At 41.8% G+C, this 15,128-nt stretch overlaps 1 protein-coding gene across 1 annotated transcript in view; it reads left to right on the top strand.

Annotated features, from left to right (window-relative positions):
• Positions 1 to 15,128, top strand: part of LOC119456018 (transcription elongation regulator 1-like) — a 113,080-nt gene that overhangs the window by 60,126 nt on the left and 37,826 nt on the right. The window contains exon 8 of the mRNA XM_037717613.2: positions 124 to 274. Within this exon, the coding sequence (XP_037573541.2) occupies positions 124 to 274 (151 nt within the window). The remainder of the gene's footprint in view (positions 1 to 123; positions 275 to 15,128) is intronic.

Raw genomic sequence — 15,128 nt, forward strand, 5'->3', positions numbered from 1 at the left:
GATTTTACAGCTCAAATATATGCATTGTGGTTTAGATGTTGTATGGTTTCAGAGCATCTTATGAATTGTTCAGTTTCCCCAAAGATCATCCAAGTACTAGTTTGATGCTTTTTATGCTTGCAGATCAACATTCAGTGATTTTGCACAAAAATATGGTAAGGATGAGAGGTTCAAGAACATAGAGAAGATGCGGGAGCGAGAAAGCATGTTCAACGACTATGTCCAGGAGCTTCGAAAGTTGGAACGAGAAGAAAGATTGAACCAGAGAGAAAAGGTGGGTATGCAAACCATCACTGCCTCGGGTGGTACTCTCCATGCTAGTCCAAGTACAGCAGGCATGTCTTAGTCTCAAGCATTCTCTCTTGTTATGCAAGTTAGCTGCAGTTTTATTTTTTCCCTGCATTTTGCTGATATTGAAATCTTACTTTCGGAGTTAATTTTGCTACTCAAAATTCTGCCTATACTTTATGAAGCACACGCACATTGAATTTACTTGATGTGTTTGGAAAAGTGAAAGTATGGATGAAGCAGTACATTCTGGCTGAGTCATGATCGTTTGTCTGAAGCTGAGCCAGTTGTCTTGTTACCACCAATTGGAAATGGTGCACTGGAGCCAATTGTGAATATTCTGTTGTTGCGAAAATGCATTCCTCTCTAGGTTAAAGCAGAACTGCTTAACACGTTACGTTGCACAACTGTCAAAACCTTACAGAGCACAGTGCAAGTATGTAATTAGAATTCACCTTTGAGGCTAGCTATTTATTTTTTTATAGCCTGACAAGTCAGTCGCCTGACCAAGGAGGAAGTGGCTGATGGCAAAGAAGTAAATTTGCTTTTTGTCACTTCCATCATGTCCAGGCATTACTAAATCAATATTGAGACTGTCTGCCCTCTCTTGTGTTGCATTGTACAGCTTGTATTGAAATATGCTAGCTAGCCTGTTGCTGCACATTGCCTAAGTTACTATGTAGGCTAGTGAGGACAGAAAATTGTTACTGTCGTAATTTTTTTTTTTTCATTTTAGCAAAGCTTTTATTTTTAAGTGCAACTTTTATTTTGCCTGTTTCATATAAAGAAATTGGCAGTTGCATTTTACACATCTTGGAGCACACACATTACAGATTTTCACTATGGTAAACAGTGTGCAGGCATGTTAAATGTTCCTCTTTGACCTCATTTGTCTACTTGAGCAGAAAACATTATGGATAATAAGGAGGAATAGGATGCATGTGTTGTGAATACAGGAAGGTTACCTTTACGGAGATTAATGTCCGCTCAAGTGAACTTAGCAACCAATCAGGAAGTGCTGCCATCTAAATATTCGCAAGCCCGAAAAAAGTTCGGATTTTGCTTTTTGATTCTTTTCAACACCCAATGACATTGATATGTTCACAACATATCTGCATGTCCTTGTGTGCTGCATAACTTTCTTTGATACTTATTGTGTAAATATTATCCAACTTGCCCAACTCTCGTCTTGGTGAAGCCTGAGCTTGCTAGCTGTATATGTGCGTGCGTGTGTGTGTGTGTGTGTGTGCGTGCTTAATATCCTTTTATTTGTAATCAGTGTCACTCATTGGAATCTGTCATTGGTGAAAACATTTGAAGTGCTGTGTTTTGCTTCCTCATGAGAACTTGAATGACCTGAGCCATACCTGCTGTAAACATCTTACAAAGGGGCCCTCAAACACTTTTCAAGCCACCGTGTTTTGGTTGCGTGTTGTGTAGATTGATAGTTGTAGAGCTAAATGCAACAAGAACACCACCGATGGGGGTATTCAGTTGATTATTCAGGCAGGATATTTCAAAGTACAAAAAAAAAAAAACCATCCCCATTTCTCTCACCCACTGACGTAACCCCTCACTGCCAATCGTAAGCGCTCCAAGCGCCTACATAGTGGAAGTTGGCACACACCATGGTTGCTCGTTTCATGTTCATGGACTCTGGTGCACGGTGCTCTGGTGTGATGGTCGCATTGTTATCATGCTAACAAACTACATGAAGCCGCACTATGCCTTTGAGAGGCCCAATGTGGACTGGTTTGTAACAAGTCCATGTCCCTAGGTACAGTGGTTGAGTTGGCATTCCCTGTCGAGCATCCTAGGACTGTGCGTCTCTTTTCTTCTTTTATAGCTTGCGCAGGCAGTTGAGGCTAGTAACACGAACAACAAATGTAGCAACAACAATGCACCGAGGTGAAAAACTTGCCCTGCATAAACAACACTTATGAGTGTAGTGCTCTTGCGCAGGCAAAACGAGGTGGCGAGGCGGCTCGCAAACGTACACGAGCAAGAAGCTTTCAACCAGATAACACTATTTGTATGCACACTTCTCTATAACATTGAGCATTGCTTCAAGGCGGCGAGGCGAAAGAGCAGGGGCTGCTGTGTTTTGCAGTGTTAGTGTCCCCCCACCCCCCACCCCCAATTTTTTTTTACTACTGTGTCTGTTTGCGTTAATGTAAAAAAATGCAGTTAAACTTGGATATAATGAAATTGACAAATTCCCGAAACACTTCGTTATAAAGAGGATTTCGTTATATGCAGGTTCGGCACGAAAATTCAAAAAAGTAACGCTTGTCGTATTTACTCGATTCTAACGCGCGCTCGATTGTAACGCGTACCTGTTTTCCGTGACCAAAAGAGAGGGAAAAAAAATCCTTTACAGTACCGTGCACCTCGTGCTTTCATACAGAAATACAACTATCGTTCAAGATTTACTCCCAATACACTAAAGTTGCGATGAACAAAGAAGTCCCACTTTCACCCGAAAGGCGAAGCATTGATTGCAACTGCAAATTAGCAGACAGATATACGAAGTAAGGATAGTAGTTTTATTGGCCGTGTAAACTTGTAAACATTCGCTATTTAACTAAATTGGTACTGGTACTGGATGCGTGGACACGTGTCGTTTCGCACAAGCGCGAGGCGTCGGAAATAAAGAGTGAGCAACACGATGGTGTTGTAGCATCGTATAGTGTCACCAAGGGTCAGGTTAGTAAAGTGAAGCGCAGAGACTTGCGCAGTAACCAAAGAGCGCGTTCAAAAAAAAAAAAAGTTTTTTTTTCCCCCCTTCGGGAACATCAACTGGAAATGGAGAGTGCCAGCTTAGCGGTCTAGGCCAGCTGCAGCAAGCAGTGGGATCAGGTTTGAATGAAGGAAGGTCGCGCCCGCGGCGGCAAGATCGCCGGGTCGAGGGATGCAGGCCCGCCTTGCACACGTGCGCTCGCTCTCGCCTCGCAGTGGCCGTGAATTCGAGGGCGCCGCTGCCGCTTCGCATTACGTCACGGCGGAGAAGGTGCTTCCGGTTGCTGCTTGCGCAAAAATGACAAAATTTGAGGCGAAATCTCTAGGTTGTCGGCGGGGAAAATTCGTTATTTCGAGGGGGTCTCCCGCTGCCACTTCGTTACGTAGAGGTCTCAAATACATGTGCTTCTATGGAGTATCGGCGAGGAATAGAAAAACTTCGTTATATCCAGAAATTCATTATATGGAGGTTCGTTATAAGCAGGTTTAACTGTACAGCAAAGAAAAATAAAACGAAATTTTAATTCATCACAACCAATAGGTGACGTTAATGATGCTTCTGGTGAGCGCCACTGGGCAATGATGCGGTCAGCAGCAAAGTGGTGATTTGTTGATTTGTTTGCGTGATTAAAATATTACTTATTTTGATATCGGTGCTTTGGCCTACTCTAAAAGCATCTCCAGCCAACAGTCTACACCACCTGCAACAGAAAGACAGCGGCTCGAAAAGTGTTCGAGGGTCTGAAAAGTGTTCGAGGAAAAGCGTTCATGTTTCACAGTTTTTACTAAGTGTCGTGTTTAAAGCAGCTGAACAGCAGTACATTGAGTTTGTGAATTCCCCGTACTGTTGAAGTTCATGAACTCCTTGTAAACAGTCACGAACAGGGAGTTAAGTCTTAGGTGGCCTTGAAGGGCCCCCCAAAAATTTAGTATTAATACTGCTGCTGTAAAAATTTGTGTTTGATGCTTGAGCATGTAACGTTCAGTTTTAAAACTAAATTATTTGTAAATCTATATAGTAGTGATTTATTATAATTTTTTATGCGTGCATGTACTCTGAAAGTATTGATTGCTTTTGTCATCTCACTTTGTTTCTTTGCATAACATATGTGTTTTTCAGTGTGTGTGTGTGTGTGTGTGTGTGTGTGTGTGTGTGTGTGTGTGCGTGCGTGCGTGCGTGCGTGCGTGTGTGTGTGTGTGTGTGTGTGTGTGTGTTTTGGGCTTTTTCATTTGCATCGTAAATTAGCATTTTTTATGACTGTTTAAAAAAACAGTGCTTCATTCTGAAAGAGCAACCTTTTACTTGGTATTTTATAGATGTTTGATATGAGCTTTCCAATAAATTTTTTTTGTGACTTCCATTTTATGGGGCTGTTAATCTTAAATGCCTGTTCCATTACAAGAGGCACATGGATTTGTGGCACTAGCTTATCGTTCAGTTGAAGTGCTTTAACCCTTTCCATGCCAATGGCAAGTCTTACTCATCCAGGGGTTTCCTTTCACCTACTGAGTACCACAGGCGAGTGGCAGTTGTTTTATACTGTTGGTGTAAATTCTGTGCTACTATCCCAGGAAACAGATCTTTTTTCCTTGCCACGGTTGACAAAAACGTAGCCTGGCTCCCTTAGGTTTTAAAGTGGCGGAACGGAGTTAAGCAGCTTCAACGATGGTGGCTGGGCTCTTCAATGTTAAAAATGTGGTGTTTTTGGAGGCTTCTTTGAAAGTATAGCAGTAGACCTGGGAAGCTCTAGTGAGTCATGTTTGTAGCTTCAATTTAGTTCAGACGATGTTAAGTAAGAAGGGTTTGAGCCTCTGGTGGTCTCTCTCGCATATAGGTGGCTCAATAGAAGCTCATTGCCGGCTGTACCTCTGCTATTTTTTTTCTTCAACGGGCCAGCAATGGTGTCTCGCTTAGAGGGCAACAAGAGCATGTTTGACATTTGTTCCAAGAAATGTCAAGCTTCATGTAGACTTTCTCAGTGCCTGGCCAGGCCTATCTGCAACTCAAAAACATGAACGTACTTATGGTAATACAGCAGAATCTTGTTGATATGATTCCGCATAATACGTTTTTCGGGATAATATGTTTCTTTTTCATTTCCCGATAATACAATTTGGTTGGATAATACCATATTTACTCGAATCTAGGCCGACTCCTATTCTAAGCCGACCCGACCCCCCCAAAGTTCGAAGCAAGGAAAAAACAAAAAGAAAAGAAAAATAACCGCGGTTCACAAAATGAAAATGGCATTTATTGAATATGAACATGCCGAGCTCATTCTACGTCGTCATCGCTCTGCTAGCCTTGTCGCTATCTTCCTTATTGCTGTAATTTTCAAACAATGTACTATATTCAGTACCATCAAGCGCATTAGAGATGCCGCACTTTTTGAAAAAGCGCACGATCAATGTTGCTGGGTAAATGTCATCCTCGTTGAGGCGTACGCAAAAGGATCTCCTGTTGCCCCCCTCCTACGACGGTCCTTTTTTCTTATTGATGCCGAAGTCCCGCCCGGCTTCAATGTTTGACGATGTCTCTGCGGCTAGCACAACTGTTCATTAGAAAGCGGCACTATAGTGGCATCGCCTGTTTGGTGCCATTACGATAATGCCAAGCCGAACGCTGATACTAGACCATTGCCCCCTCCAACGACGGACAAGTCCCGCCCGGCTTGAACGTTTGACAATGCCTCTACGGCTAGCACAACTGTTCATTAGAAAGTGGCTCTATAGTGGCATCGCCTGTTTGGTGCCATTTAATGATGCCATGCCACGCACCGATACTACACCATACCAATACTACCGATACGACACACGTCAAAGTGGCGACGTCGCTCGTGTGCTACTATTGGCTACTGGCGCAGCGAGTAGCCGCTGCGATACTGAGTTTTCTAGATGGTGCTAACTATGCACCATATTTATCAGTTTCAGTTAAAAATTGGCGCATTTTTTAAAATCCTCGAATCTAAGCTGACCCTAGAGTTTCGTATATGATTAGTTGAAAAAACTATCGCCTAGATTTGAATAAATACACGGTACGTTGGATAGTAAGTTTTTTGAATGATATGCTTTATTTTTCAGTTCCCATGATGATTGTATCAACGAGATTCCACTGTACTGATATTGCAATATCAAAAGCTGCGCACAATGAATGAGACATAAAATAATTTTGCAATTTTTTTTTTGCTTTTCTGAAAAAAAAAAAAATTATTGGCACGGAAAGGGTTAACTTTTTTTTAAGGGGAAATAAAATGAAAGTGACAATGTCAGGTAGAATGATCTCCTTTCAAGCAGAGTTGGACAACAGTAAAGTCCATTTGTGTATTAAGGAAAAATAATCAAAGAAAATAAAACTGCACAAAATTAGCAAGATTTTATACCTGAAGAATGTACAGTTTGGGAACAGTATTTTTTTCATGTGTGTAGCAATGTTGACCAGGATGTTAATTGTGTGCTGTAGGGATAATCTCACATCTAAAGCAAGGAAATGGAGCTAATGATTACTCATACTACAGAAGACAATATGAGATGCACCAATGGGCATTTGGCTGAAGTCGTGAAACTGTCAAGTAGCAGCTATTGCAATATGTGCCTTGAGGTCCATTTTCAGTCATTATATAGCTTCCACAATAACTTAAGACCTACCAAAAAGTTCCAGGAGCCTAAAATGCACCAATATCTCAGCAATGTACCTCAGGGACTATCAACAGTCACTGATTAGTGGCTTGAGACTTGTGTGTCATAAAGGAAAGTGTGAATACCTGTGACGTGGTGTTAGTACTGTTAGCGGTGTTTTTAAAATCATTGCCTGGTTTTAAGAGAACAAATTTGTTTAAATTAAGTTATTCTTGTATGCAGACTGGCGGCATGAAATGCATTTGATATAGATTAAAGCTTGTGCATTTAAGTTGGTGTATGGCATCAACTTCAGTGTTGGCCGCCAGGTATCTTGCATAGTTTGAATGGTACTTTCTTGACATGCATGCCTTATCATTTGTCCATTCCTGTGACTTTGTTACGACTTGAATAATGCTTATCTCTCTTTGAAGTGATTTTGCACAGTGTCTTCATTTTCCTCGTGCTGTGACTTTTATGTATACGTTTGAGTACACTCCGTGTGTTCCTTGCTATTTCTGCTTCTAACATTGCTTTCTTTCAGGTCCACCTTGCTAGACATTTACTAGTTATATTTTATGTTCTTGCCTGTTGACAGTGTGTGTGCATCACATGCCTAGTGTCTTGCAAGCTCAGTACCAGCCATTTAGTTTATGGAAAGATTGATTTCCAAAGAAGCTTATTACCGTTCTTATTACTGCTTGTATTTCTGCTCTTGTTGAAATCGTAAGTGTTAAACACTTCTTTTAAAACTTGTCGTTAGTAGATACCAGTGATGACATAGGAAAATCCTGCATGTAGTCGTGTTAATACTGTCAGGGACAGGTGCTTGCAGTTTTGTTCAGAATGTGTGTGAAAAACACAACAAAATGTAAACAAAGATATCTCTTTCTTTCTTATCACCATTTCAATTGCTTCACAAGTATTAGAAAAACAGCTTAGGCATTTTTAAACTTGCCTTTTTAATTTCTTAGAATTGAGGGGATGCTAGGAAAGGGTTTTACAGTGGAATCTCGTTAATTCTAGCTCCAAGGACACTGAAAATGCATTCCTAAAGTAGAGTAGACTGATGGGAGCCTACTCAATTCAAAACTGTTCCTCTATGAGTTAGGACAAAACAACATCATCATCTTGAATGCAGACTGGTAGTGACCTTGCTGCAAATTTCTTGGCCACTTGATGTCGCAATTTCACTGTGGTTTGGAATGAGCCCCGCAATCAAGTGAAATAATTGGTAGGAAAATGAAAACAGGAAGCAGTGAAATGCATGGCTATGCAGTCATGCCAGTTGAGACAGAGCTGCATCACAGGTGTTCGAATGGTTGAAGCCCGATTTTGTCAATAGCACGCAGCATATGTTATACAGTCTAAACCCTCAATAACGAAGTCACCGGAAAACATGAAAAATTTAACTCTCGCGGTAATTTCATTGGTGCAAGAATGAGACAGAAAAGACAGTCAAATGGCTTGCAAAACAAAACTTTATTTCCAAAATACTTTGTTGAACCTTGCCTTGCAGCAACTTGACAGCTCTGCCTTCACACTGCAAAAAGTGGTCCATTGCCACGTCGTCATCATTGTGCTCGCCGCAAAATGGAATGAATTGTGTTGAAGGCGTCTAAGATATCCCACGGGTCTGTTCGGTGGTCGTCGGCGTCGTCAGCTTTGCACACATTACTTATGATGGCCTCGCCAGTCATCTCCTCGTGCACAACGTCTTCATCATGCAAACAAACTCGTCAACGCTGAGGCCATCTGGAACTTAATTTTTCATGGCACAAAGTTCACCCCATGCGAGAATCGGTGATGGCGGCACTGCTCCATCAGTGCTCCTTTGGGCAAATGTTCCTCCGGTGTCGCTGGATCAGTGCATACACCGGAAAGTACGGTAAGCGGATAAGAGGCGAACAGTGCACCTTGGAATCTAAATAATGAGTCAGCATAACGATACGTAAAAGTACACCCATGTGCGTAGTCACATTTAATTTTTTTTAGTGCCGGCGAGTGCTACTGACAGCCTTCGAGAAGGGCAACGTACCAATGTTGATAGTTTGCCGTGTCGTCACTTCTCACTTTCTGTGCTTGCACATACAAAATGAAGAATAGTTTATTTCAAATCCGTATGGTCAAAGGTGAACCACAAAAGCAGTTTTCTTGATCCTAATGGCGTAATTAGCTTCAGGTCAGTTGCTCAGGTCCACCGGCAGTAGACACATGAACTCGGCGACTGAGAAGCCTAACCTCGGCTGAAAGCGATCAGCATTGCTTCAAACTGTGTGTGCAGCTGGCGAGGGCTGAAGTTCGTGCAGACAACACAACGCCACTTTCCACCCATCACTTGACCATCCATACAGAGCGTAACTTCTCGAGACAGAACCTTCTCACGCAAGCACTAGCTCACGATCGCCAGCTCCTTGATGCTCTCATCTACCATTCATTCCCAGCGTCCATGCATATGCCGCCCTTTACGTCATAATGCAATGTGGCCAATAGCCGAAGAGCAGGCAAGGCAGGTGGCTCAAGGGAATCAACAAAATTGGCATGTAAGAAAGCTGTGCAACTCTCAAACCTGCTTTTTTGAGGAAATGACGGTGCAAAGAAACATGCCCAGCAAATTTCATTCTCATCCGTTGACATAAAAAAATCGATGAAGTTGTCCTTAAAGGGCACAACCAATGCATTTGAGCAGTTTTGGGGCACTTTTAGTGTTACGGGAGTAGATAATATGCCGACTGCCGTTTCCAAAAATGTTAATCTGGGATTGCTGTCAAAAAAGATTTTGTTGTCACGAGATATGAAATGCATTGACTCCTATGGGCATTCGCTGTGGGTTCGAATATATTTTGTTGCTTTGGGATTTCGTTATCACGGGTTTCAACTGTACATCATGCTAGACGCAATTAGTAATCGGATAAAGGCTGATTTATGCTCGAGCCACACGCCGCACCGCATACGTGTGGTTGTGCAAAAAACTGCACATGTCGCACACTAGTGCACAAATTTCGGTTTACAATGCATGTGAGGACCCAGTGTAAACTGAAATTTGTGCGTCAGTTTGTGACACGTGCAAATGTTTGCATGACTGCATGCGGGCGTCAGGTGGGCAGTGCGCGTGCGACTTGAGTGTAAATTGGCCTTAAGAGGCCTTTCAACCTCGTGTGTCATAAAGCTCTGAGTATGCCAAACTTGTCCTCATTCACTTAGTGTCGAAAATACATTTACAGCTAAACCTCGATATAATGAAGACATAAAAATCTGCATTTTACTTTGTTACTTTGAAATATTGTGTAGTCTTGTATAAAGCTCTCGCTCATAAATTTGGGCCTAAATATTTCAGGAAAAAAAAAATACTTTTCAGAGATTAGCCATGCATGGGTCACACCACCCCCATTTTCCAAGCACACACCTCGTCACCTGTGGCCACGTTGCATGACCAGTGCCATTGACCATTCGCAGTGCCGCTGCATGGGTGCTGCTATTTTTTAAACACTTCAGCGCCTTCTGGCTTCCCATTCCTGATCATTCAGATAAAAAAAAGGGATCGAAGTAATTAAAATATTGCACCCAAAGGGGGGGGGGGGTGCCTTGGTGTTTTGTGCTTCAATGAAACTGCAGTCAATTAAGGGTATTTCGTTATGCTTTACATGCTCAGAACAAAATTTGCTGCAAAACAAGACCTTCTTAATACTTGCACTTGTTACAACATGGGAAGTATGTTTACATGGGAAATGTTCCCGGCTTATTATGACTGCACGTTGGGGCAGTCTAATGCAATTATGTGTACGTATGAGCCCTGACTTGTTGTCCCCTCCTCTTAATAAGATGCACATTATCGGACGCGAAATCTTCATTAGAAAATCGTGACAGTGTGGTGACATAAAAAATGTACAGGAGGACACTTAATAATTCCTAGCTCGCTCGTAGCTGTCATGTCGCATTCTTGTGAAGCTAAAGATCTTTTCCTCAAAGCTGAGTAGCTTAATCTGTAAAAATACTCATTTGTCTATGACAGACAACCATTTACAGTAGAACCTCGATCTTACGTTTTCGAAAAATATGCAATAAGAAGTGTACCAACTAGGAAAATGTACGAACCATAGTCACTAAAGAATTCGGCGGACTCAACTGTATTTGACAGCTACAAAATGCGAAGTGTTACGCGAAGTGTTGCAGCACAAGGCACCCTCGCGCACTGATCTGGTAGCACTTGAGCAACCTGAGATGCACGTTGTCGTTTTTGCTTCTTTGGCAAGCTTACCTTCACGCTCCTTGAATTCGGCCTGGGTCAGCGGCTTGTTTGGGCATGCATTTTGGCAGGAAGTTTTGACGCGCCCACTCAATGAGAATTGTTGCGCCAATGCACTCTGGAGAGCATGTGGCATCTGAGCCAGTAGCACTAGCTCTTTCGTGCTTTGCAAACTAACCGCTGTGAGCGGTCTATACCCGCTTTTTATCAATGCGATGAGTAGATGCGTATCCTCTTCGGTTGTTTCTACAGTCGATGGCTTGTTGGTTAGAAGCTTGTCAACTTAAGTGTTTGGTCGGCTTCACAAATTTGTTTCCCCGGTGCCCCATAGTTTGTCTCATCACGCTGTCTTTGCTGCTTCCCACAGACAGTGCCTGTGCGTGCACACTATTGCCATTGCAAACCAAGGCTTTCTGCACTTCTTGCGCACATTTGTGCAGAAACGTTTTGTTGCTCCCACGTGTTCTTGTTTTATCGACCGCAACATTCCCTTCATTTTGCGTTAAAGCTTTCTTACTATTTTTAATGCAAAAGTGTTTTATGGGGGGCTCCTTCGAAAATCTTTCCGGTGTACGTACGTGACACAGTCATCATCATCATGGAAATCTGCGAGATGGCAATACTTTGCCGTTTTGTGCCTACCTAATGGTTAGAAAAGGAGGCATAGAAAGGTTAGACAGGTTTGCTTTTGCTTTATTAAAGGAATTGTGCTCTTGATGACGTATATTTGTTGCAATGAGGCTACAGAAATGTCCCATGTCACCACCTCCCATCAAACACTGTCGTGCCTTCTCCAAAGCGATCTTTGGTAGCAATAGGTTTCCCTCAGAAGTAAAATGAAGGTACTTGAGGTAAGCAGAAAGTTCAATTTACCCTAGCCTAATTTTTGTGGTCTATTCCTTGCCACAACTAGACAAATAGCAAAAACAAGTCGCATCCACAAATGTGTACACCATGACTGAAGAGGTTAGAATGCATGTTTCACTTTCGGGTTATGACCAGCTTCTTTGAAAGATGGGAGGGATCAACCAATTATTAATGTTATAATATTATTATTATTAATATTATCATCATCATTATTGTGCAACCTTCCGCATCACTATGCATTCGAGGATGGCTTAACCTTTGCACAGTGTGGTATCACAGTGTGGCGTATCAGTCATGTCTTTTTGATTGCTAGAGGGAAGCTTGTCAATGAAATATCAGCATCGTCGCAAAATTTGCATCCTGGCAATGTTCTAAGGCTTGTCCTGTAACGCTTTGATTTGTGTATACATGTTTGTGCAACATACGTATGCCACTTTCCATAGGCCATGCCTACCGCTGCCCTGAACATGTGCACATCACACATGTGCTTCATACGTACTGCGCACATTTGTGCAGTCACCACTGTTTCCAGTTGTAGTGTGCCCACACAACTGCGCGCGATCCAACCACTAGACCACTGGCACCTACGGTACAGTTAGTCTTGCTTTGCGATTCGTTACATCGAGGTTTAGCTGTATTTGCGAGACAGTGAAAAGTTCTTTAATAATGAATACTATGCCAGCAGCATACAATGTGGGTACCCACAGAGTTTATGCTAATAAAGCTATATAATGCATTTTTAGCTGAAAGAAAACCTGTCACTGCGTGCACTGGGGAGCTTCAAATGCTGCAGAGTAGGGCACTTAAAATTTGAATTTGGGTGTCAATGCGCAAGCAGATAGTCCTGTTCAAGCTTACCATCATGCGTCTTCATAATTTTTCTATTACTAAAGCTTTTTGCCATTGGAATGCATGCAGATGTGATTAGACCTGAGTGTTGGTTCAAGTTCTATCATTCTGAATTATCGAAATTCCACTGTATCAAGTTATTTGTACTGACTATATCATTGGCTGCACTTAAAAAATGTCTTTATTGCAGTGATAAATTGAAAGGCATTGCTTAATTATCAGAAATTATGCCTTATTTGGTTTAAAAGTAGTCCTGAGCTACATGCCATGCAGTAGATGCCTTTTTGTTGTACTTGTGTGAGCTTTTTGCCAGAGCATTGTTGCACTGTTGTCCCTTCACGTTAATGTTGGCCTTGTTAAGTGTCCATAGCAACTGGGTTGTTGGCAGTGTTTGTGCCACTGAGGTGCACTGCCGTTCTTCTGACAGCTTTCCCTTCCTTTACAGACTTGCTAGAGGTAGCGCCCCTTTTGCCAGTGCTAGCTGAGGCCTTGCAGTGTCATTGATGGTGATTGTGTGATGCATCGAGAGTAACCTGTGGCTTGCCTTGATCAGGTCGCCCATTGTTCTTCATACAGGACAGCATGTGCTGTTCCCGACCCGCGTCGTTGTGATGCTCGTGTCTAGGGAACGGAATTACATGGCATGATTGATCATGATGCCGTGTAAGCCTAGGGTATCTGCAGCTTTCTACTTTCTTTCAAAAAAGAAAAAAAAAATCATTTTAAGAGCAAAACATGCAGACGTGTGGACCACCTTCAGAAAACTACTTTTGTATGCTTTGGGGCATAAACAAGTGGGTGGAGTAGGAATGTTGTGTGTGACAAAGCAGCTAGCTGTGAAAACCATCTAATGTTCAGTTTTTTTTTTCGGTCTGCCGATATATGAAGCAGTTTATGCAGGGCTTGCTCATCATGGCTTCGTTATGGGCAGCGTTACCTGGCAAAGTTAATGATATTCAGTAACACTTGTTTGTAAGTATACATGTAGTCTCATCGTTAGAGGTTAATTAGATCCTCGTCACAAAGTTTATTATTTGGGCAAGAAACTGAATTGCACAAGAAGGCAGTATGTGTCACAGTTGCAGATGATGCCTTTAGCTACTCTTTAGTTACCGTCTTTTATTTTGGGGATCTCGTTTTTATCTTTTTCTGTATGTTACATCAATTAATGCGTATGTAGTTTTGTTAACTCTGCTTCGTGTCAGTGCATCTTTGCAATGGTGTTCCACACGTTCGTGCTGTTTATTTGCTTTGCTTGCATTGAGTCGCCACACTGTGAATAAGTAAAAGGCTTAACTGCTCATGATTAACTAGGCACCTTTTGCTAGCAGAAAAAGTTTTGGTATTAAAGGTTCTGGTAGCACTATTTTTTATTTATTTATTTATTTAATTGGAGTTTAATTCTCTTGAGGGCTCTCCAGCTTTCAGTGGAAAAAAACAAGTCTTTCATGGGACATGCAAAGTATGCAATAACATAAATTTAGAACAAAATTTCAAGCTTTCGAATTAAGATACCCGTTTAATGGCTATTGAAGCATCCATGATTAATGGGCATTGATTATAAAAGTTGTGTAAGTTCTGCACTGGGGGCATTTTGCCATAATTGGGAATATAAAAGAATCATATTGCCCTAGTGTGACTACATGGAGTGAGCTTTCGCACTGTTGCAAGATATGTTTTACAAGGAAGCTTTTCTTTTTTTTTACGCACTTTGTGGTGACTTTTTATCCTAAACTAAAAATTTGTAGCCTCTGGAGGCTAATATGCACAATGTTTAGAAAATGAGATTCAGCATTTATGACTGCAAATAAATGGATCAATGAAAGATGCAGGCTAGATGTATGAAATCGCAGGTGTTCTTGGACATGCACAAAGTATATGAACTAGCTGCTATGCTCAGTTGTCGCTGTTGCTGCTGCTGTACTGTGCTGCAGCTATTTTTACTGCTACACTGCTGTCTTGCTCACTTGGTTTGTCTCTTAAAGTACTCATTTATGCACATGGCTTGCCAAGGTATCTTGAGAATATCTTTGGGCCATGTGACAGGTCTCTTCTTTCTTGAGGCAGTACTAAGTGTGTAGCATTGAATAGTTTGCAGCCTTGCTGTTTTGTGCCACATGATTGTATCGCACTGCCCTAAGATAACCTTACAGCCATTGATGTGTGTTTTTGTTGGTGATTAGCTTTTTGATTCTCCCCCATTCATGTCTGTAGACACTTGTCTGCATAACTTGGAAAGGTGAACTGTGGTGCTATATAACCTGTTATAATTATCATGAAACATGCTGTGGGTGCTTCATGAAGTTCCTTTACATACACTCTTGTTCTTATTCATGTTCACAACATGGAACATTTTTCTTTAGGAGAACAATATACACTATATTTTCGGTAAGGCCTGCGTTTTTTTTTTTTTTTTTTCGGATTTTTTACAAGGTTTGAGCTTTCCACAAGGCAAGCTTATGCCTATTCACCGAAGCCTCCTTGAACTGTGCTCAGACAACTAGGCCAAGTATAACGCAACTAC

Source organism: Dermacentor silvarum, chromosome 1 (genome assembly GCF_013339745.2).
Source record: "Dermacentor silvarum isolate Dsil-2018 chromosome 1, BIME_Dsil_1.4, whole genome shotgun sequence".
Taxonomy (NCBI): Eukaryota; Metazoa; Arthropoda; class Arachnida; order Ixodida; family Ixodidae; genus Dermacentor; species Dermacentor silvarum.